Raw genomic sequence first — 16,800 nt, forward strand, 5'->3', positions numbered from 1 at the left:
GGTCTTTGAGGAAAACTTACTTTAGTCTCAGTGAGGGGGGCAGTACTGGTAATAGAAAAGAAGAAAGTTCTCCACCTGTTGAATGAATGGTGCAGGACACTCTTCTTTTTACAACTGTTGCTACATCTGTAGGTTTTGTAGTTTGCCTGAAATCCGCTTTTATTCCTCTAATCCAGCATGCCGCTCTCTCCTCTTCTGCCTTCTTCCTTCCTGGGCTCTTCCCTTTGTCCATAAGCTTTGCATTCCCCTTGTCTTGTCATGCGTATTTGCTGGAGACTGTATGGCACATTGACCTGTGGGGAATAACAAGGATGGTTAAACAGATTGGGTCTGCCATTAGATACCATGGATTTGAGTGCCTCTGTCATGCTCTAGCGTTCCCTTTTCCACCCAGATAAATGTGAATCTTCCCATCAGAGCATTACTGGAGAGCTGCGTTGACTGGAGGAGGCCTCCAGAATTTATTGCAAGTGAGGCAGGCAAGCATTGTATAAAATGTCTTCAAGTTGAACATTTGGTCTTACTTTCCTCTGTATGTAAATATAGTGTTTATTTCACAAAGAGCAATATGATTACTTACAGCTGTGATGTAAAAGTGATCTAAGAGGTGAAGACTATGTAAGGTGTTGCCAATACCCTTACGGTTTTGTCTATACAAGTACACAGTTAAGTCAAATGGTGGAAACCCAAAATTTTTTTCCATAGGAAATTTAAATATAGCAAAATGAAAATTATTTCAATGGAGGTGGAAGAGGAGATTTTCCTTTAGAATAATGGTGTTAAAATTTTGTTTAGAAAAACATCAAAATGACATTTTCATGATGAGAGTTTTTAGTAATCTCCAATGTTTCCAGAATTGAAGCTGTCCAAATATAAACCATCTAAGTTCTATTCAACAACAGTTTGTCTGGTGATCTGCGAGGGGACCTTGAATGCTTTTGGTCTGCAGTTGAGGTAGGTATTTTGGTGTGCTGTGCTGGCACCAGGAAAACCTTGGAATCCCACGTGCTTTAAACCAAGTTGGAACAGAAATATTACAGCATCCCGCAGGACACTGTCAAAAAAAAGACAGGGATTGTTATCAACTTCCTATTTCGTCATTTTAAATAAATAAATAAATAAATAAATTGAAACAGATTCTTATCAAAGGGGGAAGGGAAAATATACTTCGCCTTTCACAAACTGTTTTAATGGGTGTGCTAGATTTTTGTCTAGCACACATCTATATAGAGATGGAAAGGTCTAACATCACTGATAGGACAAAGCGTTTTACCTCATGGGTTTCTGCTTCTTACATTCATTGATGTATTTGTGGAATTCCGAAGGCAGAGGGAAGCCACAAAAAGGTCACAAAACTGCAAGCCAAGGTAAACAGCCTGTCAGAATTTGTTTAGCAAATGACAGTGTAAACCACAGAAAATGTATAGAAAGGAGAGGAAAACCTATTCCCTTGGAAAATACATTTCCTGGTTGGAAAGGCATTGAAGTTTAGAGTCGCTTACATCACATCCTTGCTCTTTTCCAATAACTTGTCTTTGTTCAGGTTGTTAATTCAATCCACGGTCCCAGGCACCTAGGCCATAGGGAAGAGGAATACATGTTCTGCAGCGGGTATAAGGGAAGGCATTTTGAGCATCATGACTAAAGGCAAAAGCATCTTTCATCCCAGGAAAGGAGACTGGACTACCTCTTTGTCATCAGTTTTACTTAGTAATATTTAAATAATGTATTGAACATAGCTACAGCACCAGAGCATTTCTTTAGCCATTGTCAGAGGGTTGTGTTTTCTCCTTTGTACAATGCACAAAAAAAGAAGGATTCTTTGTTTGGTTCAGCATGCATTTTAGCATTTTTCACTCCATTACAGATGGAAAATAGCTTCTCAGTTCTTGGTTATTTATCCTAGTTTTCTTGCATTTCAAGTACAAGCTTCTCTTGATGGAGAAATAATTTTGGATGGCTATGCTGTTGTCCCCGCTGTTCTTCAGCCCTGTGACGTGAAGCTGCAGAATTATGTAGCACAATCTTGTAAATGCTAAAGCATCTGAACCACTTTGTTTTGTTGCTTTTCACAGCAAGTTCAGACTTCAGTCCAGATGTGCAATGCAAGGAATTTTAGTTGCACAGAAGATTCTTTTGGCAGGCTCTTGCAGCACATTCAGCCCAGATAACTGACAGGAATAAAGTTACTGGCTAAAAATGTCATTATGTCCAGGAAACATGTGAGGGACTTCTTTCTGTTGATGTAAACAGAATTTCTAATGATTCCCCTTGCTGATAGTGAAATATCTATGTTGTGTAGGGAGCTACACCTACATCTGTGTTGAGCCGTAAAAAAAACAATACTCATATCTCATATTTGCTTTTGGAAACAGAAATTTTTGTCTACAGCACCAGGCTTGTTTGTTGAACATAAAAGAACAGAAATCCTCTACAGGTCCTGAGGGAGACATTGCAGAAAGGGTGTAATCATTATAAACTGTGCTGTATGTACTGTACCATGTTGCCATGAGAAAGTTGCATTCGATTGGCTTAAAAAATAGGTTTTAGTAAATCCCTTAAATAGTGATGTTGGTAATTGTGCACACTTCAGTGCAGTCCTAGTGAGTGCTATGTAACAATTAGAGCGTTTCCAGATTGATTGCTTGGAAACAAGTGGATTTCTGGTGATCAGAATGGTTTTAGGGTGGGGTGACTGAGAAACCTCTCAATCAAGGTAACACTGATAACACACAGAAAAATCAGAAATATTTTTTTATTAGAAATGACAGCGTGTTTAGAAATACCACATACAAAGATCAAGGAGAAAGGAATTGAATATAGAAGAAACACCCCGACAAACAGAATTATCTGGATCTGTCATGTATATCAGAAAGCTGAATTCTATTTGGGTTTTTCTGAATACTTTTTTTCCCCTCTATTTTACCTCTCAAGTAATGGAATTAATTAGCATTTATTTTAAGGGTCTAGGATTTAAACTGTGAAATTTGAGTTTCTCTTTTACTTCAGAGGTACCAGGAGACCAAAAGGTGCGATAGAGAGTACTCTGTAAGTTATATAGAAGCAGTAACACCTATACTATGCCTGACCCCCCAGACGTCTTAAGCTTAAGTCAATAAATATAATGATTGACTTCTTCACTCTTTGCAGATCAGACAAGTAGATAATTATTTCATATTCTTAACTAAAAAAATAAAAAAGATTATCTTTAGAAACCTCATAAGCCAATCTTAAAAAAAAATAAAATTCAGTGCTCAAAAGCAATTTGATAAATGTGTTGAGCCCTAAAGTCTTAGTACAATTAATGTACACATTGTTTTTGTAAGAAGTTGTATACCTGATCATAAAGTGAAAACACTGATAGATCAGTTAAAGTAATTAGTTACTGTTTGGGGGAAGAAAAGATGGTGATAAAGTAATTAGTATCATAAGTTTAGCAAAGATTTAAAACTGTGGTACATGGCAGTAATGGATTTTGAACACAGTTAATGAGCATATTCATTGCATTCATTTTTAATTAAGTGGAGAAAATACTGGTCCTTTAAACGGAGATAATAAATGTGCAAGTCAGTCTTGCACAAACATGCAACACAAGAATTTATTGCCTGCTGTCTAACTAGGGAGCTGGGAATCATTATAAAGATTAGCTTTACTGAAAAAAAAAAAAAATCCAGAAAAAGCTTTAGTAGAAAATGTTTATGAGGTAATAATTTTCACATTAAATATTGCTTGGCATATTTGGTAGAGTGTGTGTGCATGTTTTTTAAAATATGGGTATTTGCTATTGCCAGAGGTAGGACTGTTTGTGCCCTTGAAAAGGATTGAATGCTATTTACCAGTTTAGATTTCCATGAGACGTATTTAGTATATGACTACACATGTAAGAGAACAAAAATATCAGAAATCTTGAAACTTTCTCAGAGGTGTGTCATGCTTGTGCTTAGAATACAGGTGGTGGTTTAAAAGTAAAACAATGACTCGGAAAGCTGCAGCTGTGAACTTCCAAATGCTTGCCGTGCTTTAACCGGTGCACTCTCGCCTTCCCGAAGCAGCGGGCTGTGCTGCTGCTGGGGCTTGGAGGGTTTCAGGCTGCAGCAGGGGAAACCCAGCTGAAATGCTTGGTGTTTATTCTGTCAGTGGGCAGCTGGGGAACTGACATGAAACAGGTTAAAGCCCTGCAACCAGACGTACCTTCTAGAGCAGTGGCTTTCAATGTTTTTATGACTTGGGAACCCCCTAAACATTTCCAGTGGAAGCAAGGACCTTTGTGTGGCATATTGAAGCTTATTGATGCCAGTTGGCTGGTGTTTCTTAGTTACCTTTCATGGATCTATTTCAAGTTGTTCACAGATCCCCAGGGATACCCAGACCACACATTAAAAACCGATGAAACTAAATCAAACTTAATATGGGTCATTCTCTTGAAGTTCCCAACCCATATCTCTCTTGTCAATATTACCAGAATATCGGGTTCTTTCTGACACACAGTATGTCTAGGTCTTCGCTCAACAAATGTCTCATTGGGATATGCATAAACTCATAAATGTGCTTCCAAGTTTCCCTAAGCCACCTTAACCTTCAGGGGCTTATTCACCACTGGTATTGCAAGAGGGCAAGTTTTCCATACCAAAAAGCCCTTGAACTTTCACTGGTGACACGCAGTATACCGTTAGTGATATTGCAGTATGAGTTACTGTACCACACTTAGGCAATTTCAGTCTTTTTTTCTCTGACTTTATTCTGCCCTATCCCACATGTTGTAATTGCTTTCCATAAAAGGAGCAAACAAAACTATACTCATGGGTCTTTTCAAAATGCTAACTCTGCTTTTATTTTTTTAACCTCACTGCATGATTTTATTATGTATTTAAGCCAGTAGCAACTTGGAAGCTAAGTTTAAAATAGCTGGCTTTGGTAGCATACTTTTAGCATTAAAAACAACAAAAAAAAAGAAGTTGCAAACTGCAGAGTCAGATCATTGATTAAAGCAGGAAGTTTGTAGAAATTTTATCAGTAAATAAACATTTGATTTTCTTTTCTGTTCAGGTATGACTTTGTAGAAGTTGAAGAGCCTAGTGATGGCACTGTTTTAGGGCGCTGGTGTGGTTCCAGTAGTGTGCCAAGCAGACAAATCTCCAAAGGAAACCAGATCAGAATAAGATTTGTGTCTGATGAATATTTTCCTTCTGAACCTGGATTCTGCATCCATTATACACTTCTTATGCCAGTAAGTAACATGTTTCAGATTGGAACATTTCAAGAAAACAAAATCTTTGAAGTGGTAGCTCAAAAGAATCTTTTAATAGCTTAGGATTAATTACTGTTTATTTCTTAATGATAATAATGAGCAATCTGTCTTCCAGAATAGGACATTTTGTTTCTGTTTTTTAACTAACTGAGTGTTCTTGTGGTTCTTCTTGGATGGCTTTGGACTGGGAAGTTGTGGGCTTGGTTGTTTGTGTGGAAACTTCAAGAAAATGTTTGCATTCCTAATACAGTACTGTGAAAAAAAATTTTTTTCTAGCTTTGAGAAGAAGAAAAATCAGCATAAGTATCAGCTGTGTGACACTGAAAGAGCATTGGGAAGTTACAAAGAAGATTGAAGAAATTAATATTTTTATTAGTCAGCTGCTATTAGACATACACAGCCAAATCATTATACTTAGTTCCAAAACAGAGAAGTTCTTATGCTTCTGGATTGTTTTATTATAGTGACAAAGCAGACAATGCATAATACTCATTTCCCACTGCATTTTCGCTGGAAACTGTACTTTAGACTTCTCTTGAATGTTGCTTAATGCTTGTAAATTGCAGGTATTAAACAATAGTCATTGTCCAAAATGTGACTATTTTCACTGTCAACAGATTTTTGTTAGCTTTTTTCACCAAATGAAAGCTCTGTGATAGCAAAACGATGTTTATAGGTTTTTAAGGATGAGATAATGTTCTGAAACATTAGCGTGGAGCAGAACAGGGGTTGACTTGTTTTAGAATAGGTATTCCATATTTAAAGAGAGTAAGGAGTATTTTTGTTAAATTCCTCATAATTCACTTTGTGAATCTCCTAAGTAGTCCTGTGGTCTGTGGTATTTGGTTCGTGGAAAATATCTGCAAGCTCAATATAAAAATTGATCGAAAGAATCCATGTTGTAACCCCACTGACATGCGCTTCACTCAAAATGCATTTGGCTTGCTTATTGCTTTTGCCATTTTTGCCTCTTCTCCCCGTTTGCAAAACTTCAGTTACCGAGAAGAAGCAAAGAACAATTTCACTTCTCTTTTCAACAATATGTAAACTTCTACATATTTAGCATACTGATGATTATGTCAGTGAAGTGTAGTAGCGTGCGTGTGTGTGCACATATATATGCATGTTATTTTCTGTTGTTTTTCTCTTAAGTATTTTTAAATATTTAGGCCTAATTAAGAACTATTTCTAAAGTGATTGAAGGTTTGATCTACATATTTGACTCTTCTGTGAGTTAGACCCTTTTGTGAGTAGAATAGTATGACCTGATAACGATGAATTTTGAAATTAAATAAAATGTCAATCAGTCTCCAAACCAACTTGAAATATGCCCAGGTTGAAACCTTCATACACCTGAGGGCAGAATGTAGTAAGTACGTTTGCTTTTAGCAAATGGTAGAAGAAAATCCCTAAATATATTTGTGGGCTGATGCCAAATTTTGTTGTTGCAGCTCTAGTATTACATTCTACCTGCTACATATCTGACTTATGTATAATCCAATTTCTGTGGAATGGATTAAACAAAGGCACCTAAAAATACCAGAGTATATGTATAATTATCTTGATGTCATGCTATTCAAATGGACTGAGTTTATTCCATGACATTTTATGGGGAAAACTGGTGTTAAAGCATTTAAGTTATCAACACTTGCAAAACTATTCTTTAGTCTTCAAAATATTTACATCACTTACTCAGTAGAAAAATGCATCCTACGATGTCAGCTCTGTTTTTTTAGTTTCCCATTTTCTTCCATTAACAAAGCTCATATACCATAAGAAGTATACATACAAGCTGTTTTAGAAACCAAGCATGTTATCTCTCACATATGTAACAGGCAAGAGCAGCCCCCTTCATCTCGTAGGAATTCAGAACTAGCCCCAAAAGGTGCAGTATAAGAACTGCTTATTGGTTGGTGAGGATTAATTTCCAAATCTCTCTTTAAAAGGGCTGTGATCTTTTTCATCAAAATTCTATCTTAATAAGCCATGCAAAATACAATTTCACATTTCAGACTGCAGATTGTAAATGAAATCTATATTGCTGAGTTTCAGGATTAGACCTGCTTCTTGTACCTAAAGGAACTGAAAACTGATGCCAAAAATGTGTTTTTCTTTAAAACTATAATGCTGTCTCATCCAACATTTCAGGAGAAACTAAAACTTACAGCCCCCCCCGCCCCCCTTCCCGCAAAAAAGATGTCAGCTATAGGAATGAGTGTAAATTTTAAATAATTATTGCAAAGACATAACTGATTCGCTTAGTGATTCACTTCAATAAATTGGTCCTAAACAGTTAATTTTTTTTTTCCCCTCATTTTTTGACAAGAGGGGGAGGGGGAGATGCCTGGTAGACTAGCAATGAGAGATTGTTTGGGGAGAAATGAAGCAAAACTGAAATAAAACAGTGCAAGCTTGTTTCTGTATTTGGAGGCCACACACAGAGAGGGGCACCGGACACATTTTCAGGTCTTTTAAAGAGCAAGAGAAATGGCTTTGTTTAGATCTGCTGTAATTTATCGTATATATATATTTTTACTTTGTATATTATATTTCAAACCAACTTTTCACATGATGAATATGTAGGGGGAGAACGACTATTGATCTGATTACTTTACTTCTAAGATTTAGTCACTCAAAAGGACGCGCAGCAGTTCCACTGTCAATAGATGCAACATCATTTTTTAGAGAGGTTTACCGTGGGATTGTGAGGCACCGCATAAAAACAGTACACGTACTGTATACAGGCAGCATGCTCCCCGAGAAAAACATGAAGCTTTTCTTCGGGTTCTAGCTAAGTACCGTTTAATTATTTGAATTTCTTACATTTTAAATTGTGTACCCTGGGTACATCTAGAACTTTCTATAATTCTGGTCTAACTCCACTTTTCTTTCCTCTGTTCTATAGTTGCAAGTTAATTTTGTCTGGAATACCGTAAAGTGGAAGGAAGTGTTGAAAAAGCTTGTTCTTACGAAGAAAATGTAGTTTGTGTTATTTCAAAATTATTATACTACTTTCAGCACAGCTGTTATTCTTAGTCGCTCTTTCATGCTCTGTCCTGTCACTTAGTCTGTGCTTACTGGGGAGCTGCTTTATTCACTGAGGGCTGCTTAGCGGTTGTTCTGCATTTTGACTGTTCAGCTATGCATTTATTAAAAGTCATGTTTTTTGGCAGCAGAATACCACCTAAACCCTCCTAGAACTTTATTGCAAAAACAATCCATATTTCATTTCTTTTCCCCTTCTTCTCACTTGCCCTCAGTTACAGCTCTAATCCATATAGTAGCCACATGCAATTGAGGGAAACCTTATAAACTCTTATAATATATGTTTGGGCTTCAGTCTTCCTAGTGACTTGTTTAGTTTAAATTATGTCAGTTACAAGTTTGGCAGAGAAAACTTGATGTAATAAAGTCCATTGTTACTTGGGGAGCGGGTGAATGGGATACTTGATGCCTGAGGTGCCATTAAGGAATGCATGACTGATTGCCAAAGTAGTTATTAATTATTCAGGGCACTCAGAACAAAGCAGCTCCAGTTAAAGTTGAAGCTGGGGGTGACTGTATTCCCCTTCTTTTTTGGCATATGGTAGCATGTCATTTGTCATCAAAGATCATGCCAAAGATCTTTGCAAAGAACAGACTTAACCCTCTTCTATGCAAGTGAAGATGAAGAGGAAAACCCAAGCAGCTGCTTAATGACTGACCTGGTTTAAAAGTGGCTTGGCAGGTGTTTTGTGATTTTGGTGCAGTACCTGTATGGCTACCTGGATTTCAATCCAAGAGAGGCTTTTTTTTTTCCTTTGATGCAGAGATGCTGTTAGTAGTGCTCTTGCTATTAACAGTAATGAAGACTAAATTTAATACTGTGCAGATAATCTGTTTAGGGCTATCTAATAATTGTTCCTTTATTTCATCCAAATCGGCTAAGCTGTTCTCTTTTAGGGTTGAGCACGTTAATTTTGTTTGTGGAGCCTTCTTAATTGAGCTTGTTTGATGAAAAAGGCAAAGAAAATTTAAATACTAATAGAAAAAGTGCATAGTAATAGAGAAAGGAAAGCTCTTACCTAGTGTTCCCTTTCTTTCAAAAGTCCACAGATTTCACAGATATCAGGTGTGTATCTTGCATGTCAGTACCAAAGCCCAGGAGAGGCTTAACTTTGGCTGCAATAACTGAAAATCCATCCAGAAACATAAAGGACATTCTTGATCTCCTAAACAAAGGTTTTTCTACACTCTCTTAAGAAGTAATCAAAAGATTTTGGAAATAACACGATTTCAGGGTTGTTTAAGCCAAGGTGGTATGAAGCAGCAGGAGAGTGTATGAGTGTTATTTAGCGCTTTGCAATGCCACATGAAGTGAAAAAGGACTGTGAAAATCCTTCATATGATGGGAAGGACTCAAACAAAACTTCTGTGTTCAGAGTTTCCACTGATTAGGTATAGTGAAACCTAAGCCTGAATAAATCAACAAACTTCTAAAGATGCTCCAGCATGCAAATTCAATCATTCAGTTCTTTTTTTGTGTGTGGCAAAAATTCATTGTAAATCAGAGAGGTTTTTGGACTAATTCTTTCCCTGGAGATGAGATATTGCATTAAATTTGTGCTCGAGGTCTAAAGACAAATTCCTTTTAAATTTCTTAAATGGAACATTAAAGATCACCCCATGTTGTGGTTTAACCCCAGGCGGCAACTAAGCACCACGCAGCTGCTCGCTCACTCCCCACCAGTGGGATGGGGGAGAGAATCAGAAGAGTAAAAGTGAGAAAACTCGTGGGTTGAGATAAAGACAGTTTAACAGGTAAAGCAGAAGCTGAACACACAAGCAAAGCAAAACAAGGAATTCATTCACTGCTTCCCATCGGCAGGCAGGTGTTCAGCCATCCCCAGGAAAGCAGGGCTCCATCACGTGTAATGGTTACTTGGGAAGACAAACGCCATAACTCAGCCCCCCCCTTCCTTCTTCTTACCCCAGCTTTATGTGCTGAGCATGATGTCACATGGTGAGGAATATCGCTTTGGTCAGCTGGGATCAGCTGTCTGGGCTGTGTCCCCTCCCAACTTCTTGTGCACCCCCAGCCTGCTCGCTGGTGGGGTGGGGTGAGAAGCAGAAAAGACCTTGACTCTGTGTAAGCACTGCTCAGCAGTAATGAAAACATCTCTGTGTTATCAACACTGTTTTGGTCACAAATCCTAAACACAGCCCCATACTAGCTACTATGAAGAAAATTAACTCTATCCCAGCCAAAACCAGCACACCCCAAAATACATAGATAGGAGTGACATGCTTCAGGTTAATTTAAAAACTACAAAAAGTACAAATCTGAGGATGGCTATTATACCTGGGACTACAAGGGGGGGGGGGGGGGGGGAACCTTTGAAGCAGAAGGAATCTCTGAAGGATATTTCCTAATCAAATTACAAGATCTTGTTTTCCTGTGACCCATGTCTCATTCTGTCACATGGACATCATAAAAAATTTAAAAATCTGTGTATGTGAAGCAGACTTGCAGACAGGGTTAGAAATGAATCTGGCAAAATTGTGGGCCTACACAAAAGTCCATGGAAGTGTGTCCTTGACCTTCACAACCTGAGATGTCAGTGTGGATTTTCTGAGACTTTAAAAGGAAGAGAGACATTTTGAACTAAATAGGTTGTCATTTAGTTCTTAAAAGGAATGAATATGCTTATATGATAGCAAGTTTTGTACTCTGAAGGACTATGTTCCTTTCCCTCTGGCCAAAATTTGAATGTAGTTTCTCGTGTAGTAAATGTAGTGTATACCATTTCTTCTGTATTTTTCTGTGATGTTCTTTTTTACAGTGGCTCAGGCTAAAAAGAATCAGAAATTGTTTCATTGACTATTTGTAGGACAAAGTAATTCTGTTTTCTTGGACAGACTTTTTTTTTTTTTTTTTTTTACAAATTCATTGTATATTTGACTAAGACTAAAATTCATTCATTTTGGAAGTTTATTGTATATCCCACCCTGTTTCACTGTGGCAAAAGATAGAAAAAAATCAGCTGATTTTCTTGTTTCTAAATAAGTAACAATAATTTCAAAAGTAAATGCAATTATGTTACCACACTTCAAAAGTCATTCTTTGGTTTGTTTTTTTTTCTATTCAATAACTTCAGTAGAACTTCTTCCTGAAATTTTCAGGAGTGTTCAACAAGTAAAGTAACTGATTCTGGTTATGAAGCATAAGGCTTAAAATTGTATTTTTGAAAGACACTATTGAGGGGAAATCAAAACACGTGAGGTGGAGAAGAGCTTAGGAAAACTGCTCTCCTTTTAGTCGTCAACAGCATTATGTACAAGTTAGGTCACTCTGGCAACGTGTTTCAAGCAGAAATTATTGCCATAAACAAGAGATGGGGTACTGCAACTCTCAGGAAAAAACAGGCAGCCCTTTTTGCTCCTTTCCCCAGATTATGTCTTTGATCGCATATTAACCCTCTTCTCCCACATGAAAGCAGATCATAGGATGGTTCAGTGCAAACAGTGTTTAACCTCTTTAAATGCCCTAAAAAGTGAGAAAGTTTAGAAAACACATTGGAAAATTGTTTCAAATACATGAGACAATTTCTTTTCTTTAATTTCTGTAAGTTAGTAAAGGCTTTTATTAGGCTTCCATTTAGAAATAAATATTTATATTGTCAGGGACTCTTTTATTATTTGGAAACTTTATTTAGTATGTCTCAGCATTTTCATTGGAAGTTTATGTATGCATATTTATTTAATTTGAAAGTAAGTATTACTTTTACATGGTCTATCATTTACTTTATTGTAGTGTTTTGCAACAAATGTTCCATATATAAGTTTTAATGTTGTGTGCTCAAAAAGTGTGTTTTCAAAAAGTCTACAAGAGAAGTTAAAGATAGAAGAGTGTTTTTGCCTTGTCTTGAACAATTTCAAAAGCCTCTTGGAATGTCACGACTCTGGGAGTGGTCTGGCTGGTGTATGTGGGATCTCAAGTAACATTATTTCTGTTTGGGAACAATCTGAAAGAACTATATTTTGCCAACTGATGAGAAAATAGAAAAAAAAAAAATGTGTACAAATCCCGGAAAGATAGTCATGTGGAAAATCCAATCTGCATTAATGATGCACAGAAGAGAATACATGGTACACGGGGAAGGTGGACTGGGGTGAGTTACCAGCCTTGTGGATTACCACAGCAGTTACCTTTGGTGTTACTTTTGTCATTCAACTTGACTTCATAGACATCGAAGTTTACACCTGCTAGTGAGCAGGGAACACATCACTAATAGAAATAACTTTCAGCCATTACATTTTAATATTGTAGTCCTGAGAATATTCTGGGAGTCCTCATTATGAGAGTGTATCCTTGTAGTAAAACACAGTTAAATGTCAAAACTCAAGATTTAAAATAAGTAAATGTCTTTTATTGCATTTTGACATCAGAGTTTGAAGAACATTTCATATTGTGTTTTACTCACGTTAGTTAAATGGCTACCATTATACTAACTGATAAACTTTTCTTTCAAGTAGTATTTGAGTCTTTTGGTTGGGTTTTTTCATTAAGTTTGCTCAAGAAGGACTGAACTAGGTGTAATCAGAGCAATTACACAGAAGAAAGTAACAAAAGAATAATACTGCCACTCTGTAACAACTATGAATATTAGCCTAAAATATGTTATTGTCTACTTGTACTAACTTTCCTTTAACTGATCTTCAAAGAGGTTCTCTCTTCCTTCTCAAAATCTCATTTCTAAAACAGTTCTTTACAAATGAATGAAGATCAAATCAAGCTGGTTAGTCTTTATCGGTCAGTACTAACACATTAAAACATTTAATGTGTTATGTATATCGGCATGTGAATTTGAAAATTTCTTATTCAACAGACTTAGCAGTAATGTCAAGTTTCTAAGCCTTTCCAATTGCCTTCTCAGTTTCCCAAATGTCAGGCCACGTTGAATCAAGCTAAAGGTTGTCTAGCTCAGGAGCCTGCAACCAGTGGTGGTCATAAATGGATGGCAGGGAGCACTAGGAGGAAGTCAAGCAGATGTGGTTCTTCATCCCTCCTGTACTCCTCCACTTACCAACTATTTTCTGAGAAGAGGGGGATTCCCTGAGCCTATGTGCTTTGTCTATTTAGTAATCTGTAACAGACATTCCTTGCAAATAATTGTCCATGTACCCCTTGAACCCAGGTAAACTTCATGCCTTCACAACTTCCTTTGCTAAAATCAGATAGTATAGGCACCTCAGAGAAAAGAAACTTCAAACAACTCCTTTACTTCAGAGGGATATAGATGTATATAAAAATGTGTCACTCTTAAACTGTAAACTCACTGACCACATGTAATTGGAGCTGTTAGGTGCTACCTCAACACAAATATTCCACAATGATGTCTAAATGTTCCTTTCGTCTTTTAAAATTATTCTGTAGTCATGGTTCAAATAACTTGGTTCAAATAACATGGTTCAATCTTATTGATCATATCTGTTCTAAAGAGTGCAGCGTCTCAGTTGTGTGAGGGTTTTTTTTATTTAATCCTTTCCTAAATATTATATAAGCTACTTTTCACTTAATATATGTGGTTAAAAAACCCACAAAAAAAAAAAACCAAAAAAACAAACAAAAAAACCCAAACAAAAACCACCACCACCTTCCTGTTCTCCCAGGTCCCTTTTAGCTCTGCTGTCTTGTTGTTTTTTTCTTTTTTTGGCTACCTTTATTTTTTATGTTTTAAGTATTACATAATTGTCTAGTTGACTGTCCCTTTTCCAATTTCCAGGATCAACATGTTATTCACAGCTTTTTGAGAAAGCATGCTGATGGCTTCTCTACAAATTCCAAAGCAAAGTGACTCTGTCCCATTCTCAAAGTAATCCCCTGTGTAACTGGCACAGTCCTAGATTTTTTGTGCTTTCAAATACTGAGCCGTTGTGTCTGACATGCTTGCTAGTGGAAAAAAAGGTAAGCAAATGTACATTTGATATTAGGTTTCAGGCAGCACCGTAATTTTCAGTTTTGCTATTTTAGCTGCATTCATGTCATGTCCCTATCTATTATGAATATCTTAGTCATGCCACAGTCCTATCCATTGCCTCACCCCAACAAAACAGGCAGTAACTAATTATCGAGTGTTGTATACTGTCCTAATTTTTCTTACCATAAGTCTGGTAGGAAAAGATGAAAACAGGAATGAAAGGAAAGAACTTGGGACAGAACGGAGCTACTCAGTGCAACTTCTCTATTTTTTTTACATGTGGTCCAGATCTGAAGGGCTCTTAGGAACAGCAGAATTGCATGGAGAAAATGGAATGCTGGGTGCAGCTCTAGACATTTGAGATCAAATCAGCTGTGGAGCAGCTTCTGTAGATGACTGCACAGTCTAACTCCGCAGACTGGTGGAAGCATCTCTTTAAATTCAGGAGAAAAATTCTTGACAGAGTAATAACACTGCATAGTAGCTTCAGGGTAAGAGTTTTTCTTTGTGGAAAGATTAATGTGGGGTATTGGTAATGGTGTTAAGAGAAATCCTTTTGTTTCTGAAAAGGGATAGATAATAAGCACTATGGGAATACCAAAATTTGCACCTGTCTTGTCTTTGCAGTACCTGGCCTCTGGTGTTACAGATGGGGATTACGAGCTGTCATTTGTTAGCTTCTCATAAGTACTCAAAACTTTTTTTTAATGATGATGATGAAAGGTTTGGCTGAAGAAGCCAGAATTTTTGTTGAAAAGGTTTCAGTTTTGCTTTCATGGGAAAGTCTAGATAATCACAAAGCTGTTGCATCTGTTCTTTCAATTATCTCTGGCTAGCATGGTGGAGAAGGAATTCAGGAGGGTTGCTTCCATGTTTGCTCCTGAGAGCTGGTGTATGTTGTTGAAGAACTGTAATTGTTTAAAAACCAAAATGAAAGAAACAAAACCTTGCATGTGAAAATGGAGGGCAATTTGTTTGGCAAAAGGCATCTCCAGAGGCAGAAGGCTCAGGCTGCTTGACTATTCATTTCGCTCTGCTTTTGAGCTAGGCAATAAATCGTAGGAAGAAAAATAATAAGAATCATTTATGAGGAGAAATAAAATGCTGGGCTTCAAATTGAAGGGAGTGATTTAGTGCACAAAAGACCAGGTTCAAAGGCACTTGAAAAGTGGAGGTGTGAAAGCAGATGGCACAGCCTTTGGAAGAGATTTTGCATGTAATCCTACAGACATTGTGAAGTTGGTGGTTCCTAATAGGCCTTCCCTTTCAGTTGCAAAAGGATTCCTTGGGGCAACTCCATAATAACTCTACCCTGACACCACATACAACAGTTCTCAGCTCTCATCTGAGTAAGTCTGTCAGGTGGTTAGGGGAATTTCAGTGTAGTGGTGTAGATAATTAAATCAATATGATGCTTTATTGTCCAGTATGTAGCCCTGGTGTCTTTTGGTAGCACATAGTTAACTTAAGAGCTTCTTGGTAGACATCTCTTGTTCTAAATGTTCTTCTAACAGTGTGACAAATACCCTTTAAACAGCATGACTGTCTTTAACAAGACAGATGCTGTGCTAAGGTAATTTTGTTAGAAATCAGTATCTTCAATGGTTTTGTGAATAGTTGGCATAGTAAATACAATTTCTTAAATTTGAATTTTCGAATGTTTTATTTTCAGTATTTTTCTTTTTCTTGTTTTCCTTCATATGAATGTAAAAAGGTCACTATTTTTGAAACTTCAAAACATCTAAAATCTAAAATTGTTTTGTAGACAAATTTTGCTAACTCTGCAACTGACCCTGAATTTCCCTGCTGGCTGACATGACCAAAATGACTAGGGAGCCAGAGGAGAGTAAGATGACTGAGTTGAGCCAAATGATCAAAGTCACTCGGTCATCATTGCTATTACTTGGGGGAAAGGGCCAAATGGCAAATCATTTTTGACTTGATAACTGTCAGTACATTTAGCCACATATATGTAGGCTTTTAATATGTAAGCTGTTAATAAGGTTGCCCTTGCTTATCTTCTGAAAATCACTCTGATCTTCTGAACTCTTCTGACTTGTGTGTGCATATTTGTCTTCGGGCTTTTCAGTGGGAGGTGTTCTGGGTAATCAAAAGTTAATAATAAAATTCTTCCTGTTCTTGAGTCATCTGTATAATGCCTTTTTGGCTTGGAATTCTTGTCTTTTAGTCAAAGTAAATTCTGTCGTTGACCTCTTCTTGTTTGCGTTCTGTCAATGTCTATAACTTTAAATACTGTATTTACTTTTTTTAGTTGCCTTTCTGCTTAAGAAAGTCGTAAGCACCTTTCACATAGGAAAAAACCTCGCAATTAGGTGCCTAAAATAGCAGTACATCTTTCGATGCAACATAAATGTAGAATTAAGGTTCATCAGAGTGTTTTGAAACTGCTGGTATAAAACACTTGAGAGTACAGCCCAGCTTTTCACCAAAAATCAAAGATTTTTGGTCAAGTCAACAGTAGAAAGACAAATGAAAAAATTGTCAGAGGGTTTTTCAATTATGTTGCCAATCATCATTAAAACCAAAATTGAGTTGCTTTTACAGCTAGGTGTTTACATGGATGAAAGACAA

At 37.0% G+C, this 16,800-nt stretch overlaps 1 protein-coding gene across 2 annotated transcripts in view; it reads left to right on the forward strand.

Moving 5' to 3' along the window:
• PDGFC (platelet derived growth factor C) overlaps positions 1-16,800 on the forward strand; it is a 135,123-nt gene that overhangs the window by 92,065 nt on the left and 26,258 nt on the right. For both annotated transcript variants that reach the window (XM_087736754.1, XM_087736753.1), the window contains one exon: positions 5,047-5,227. In XM_087736754.1, the coding sequence (XP_087592880.1) occupies positions 5,047-5,227 (181 nt within the window). The remainder of the gene's footprint in view (positions 1-5,046; positions 5,228-16,800) is intronic.

This window comes from Nipponia nippon, unplaced genomic scaffold (genome assembly GCF_047370975.1).
Source record: "Nipponia nippon isolate SJK-2023a ecotype South Korea unplaced genomic scaffold, ASM4737097v1 scaffold_6, whole genome shotgun sequence".
In the NCBI taxonomy this organism is placed as follows: Eukaryota; Metazoa; Chordata; class Aves; order Pelecaniformes; family Threskiornithidae; genus Nipponia; species Nipponia nippon.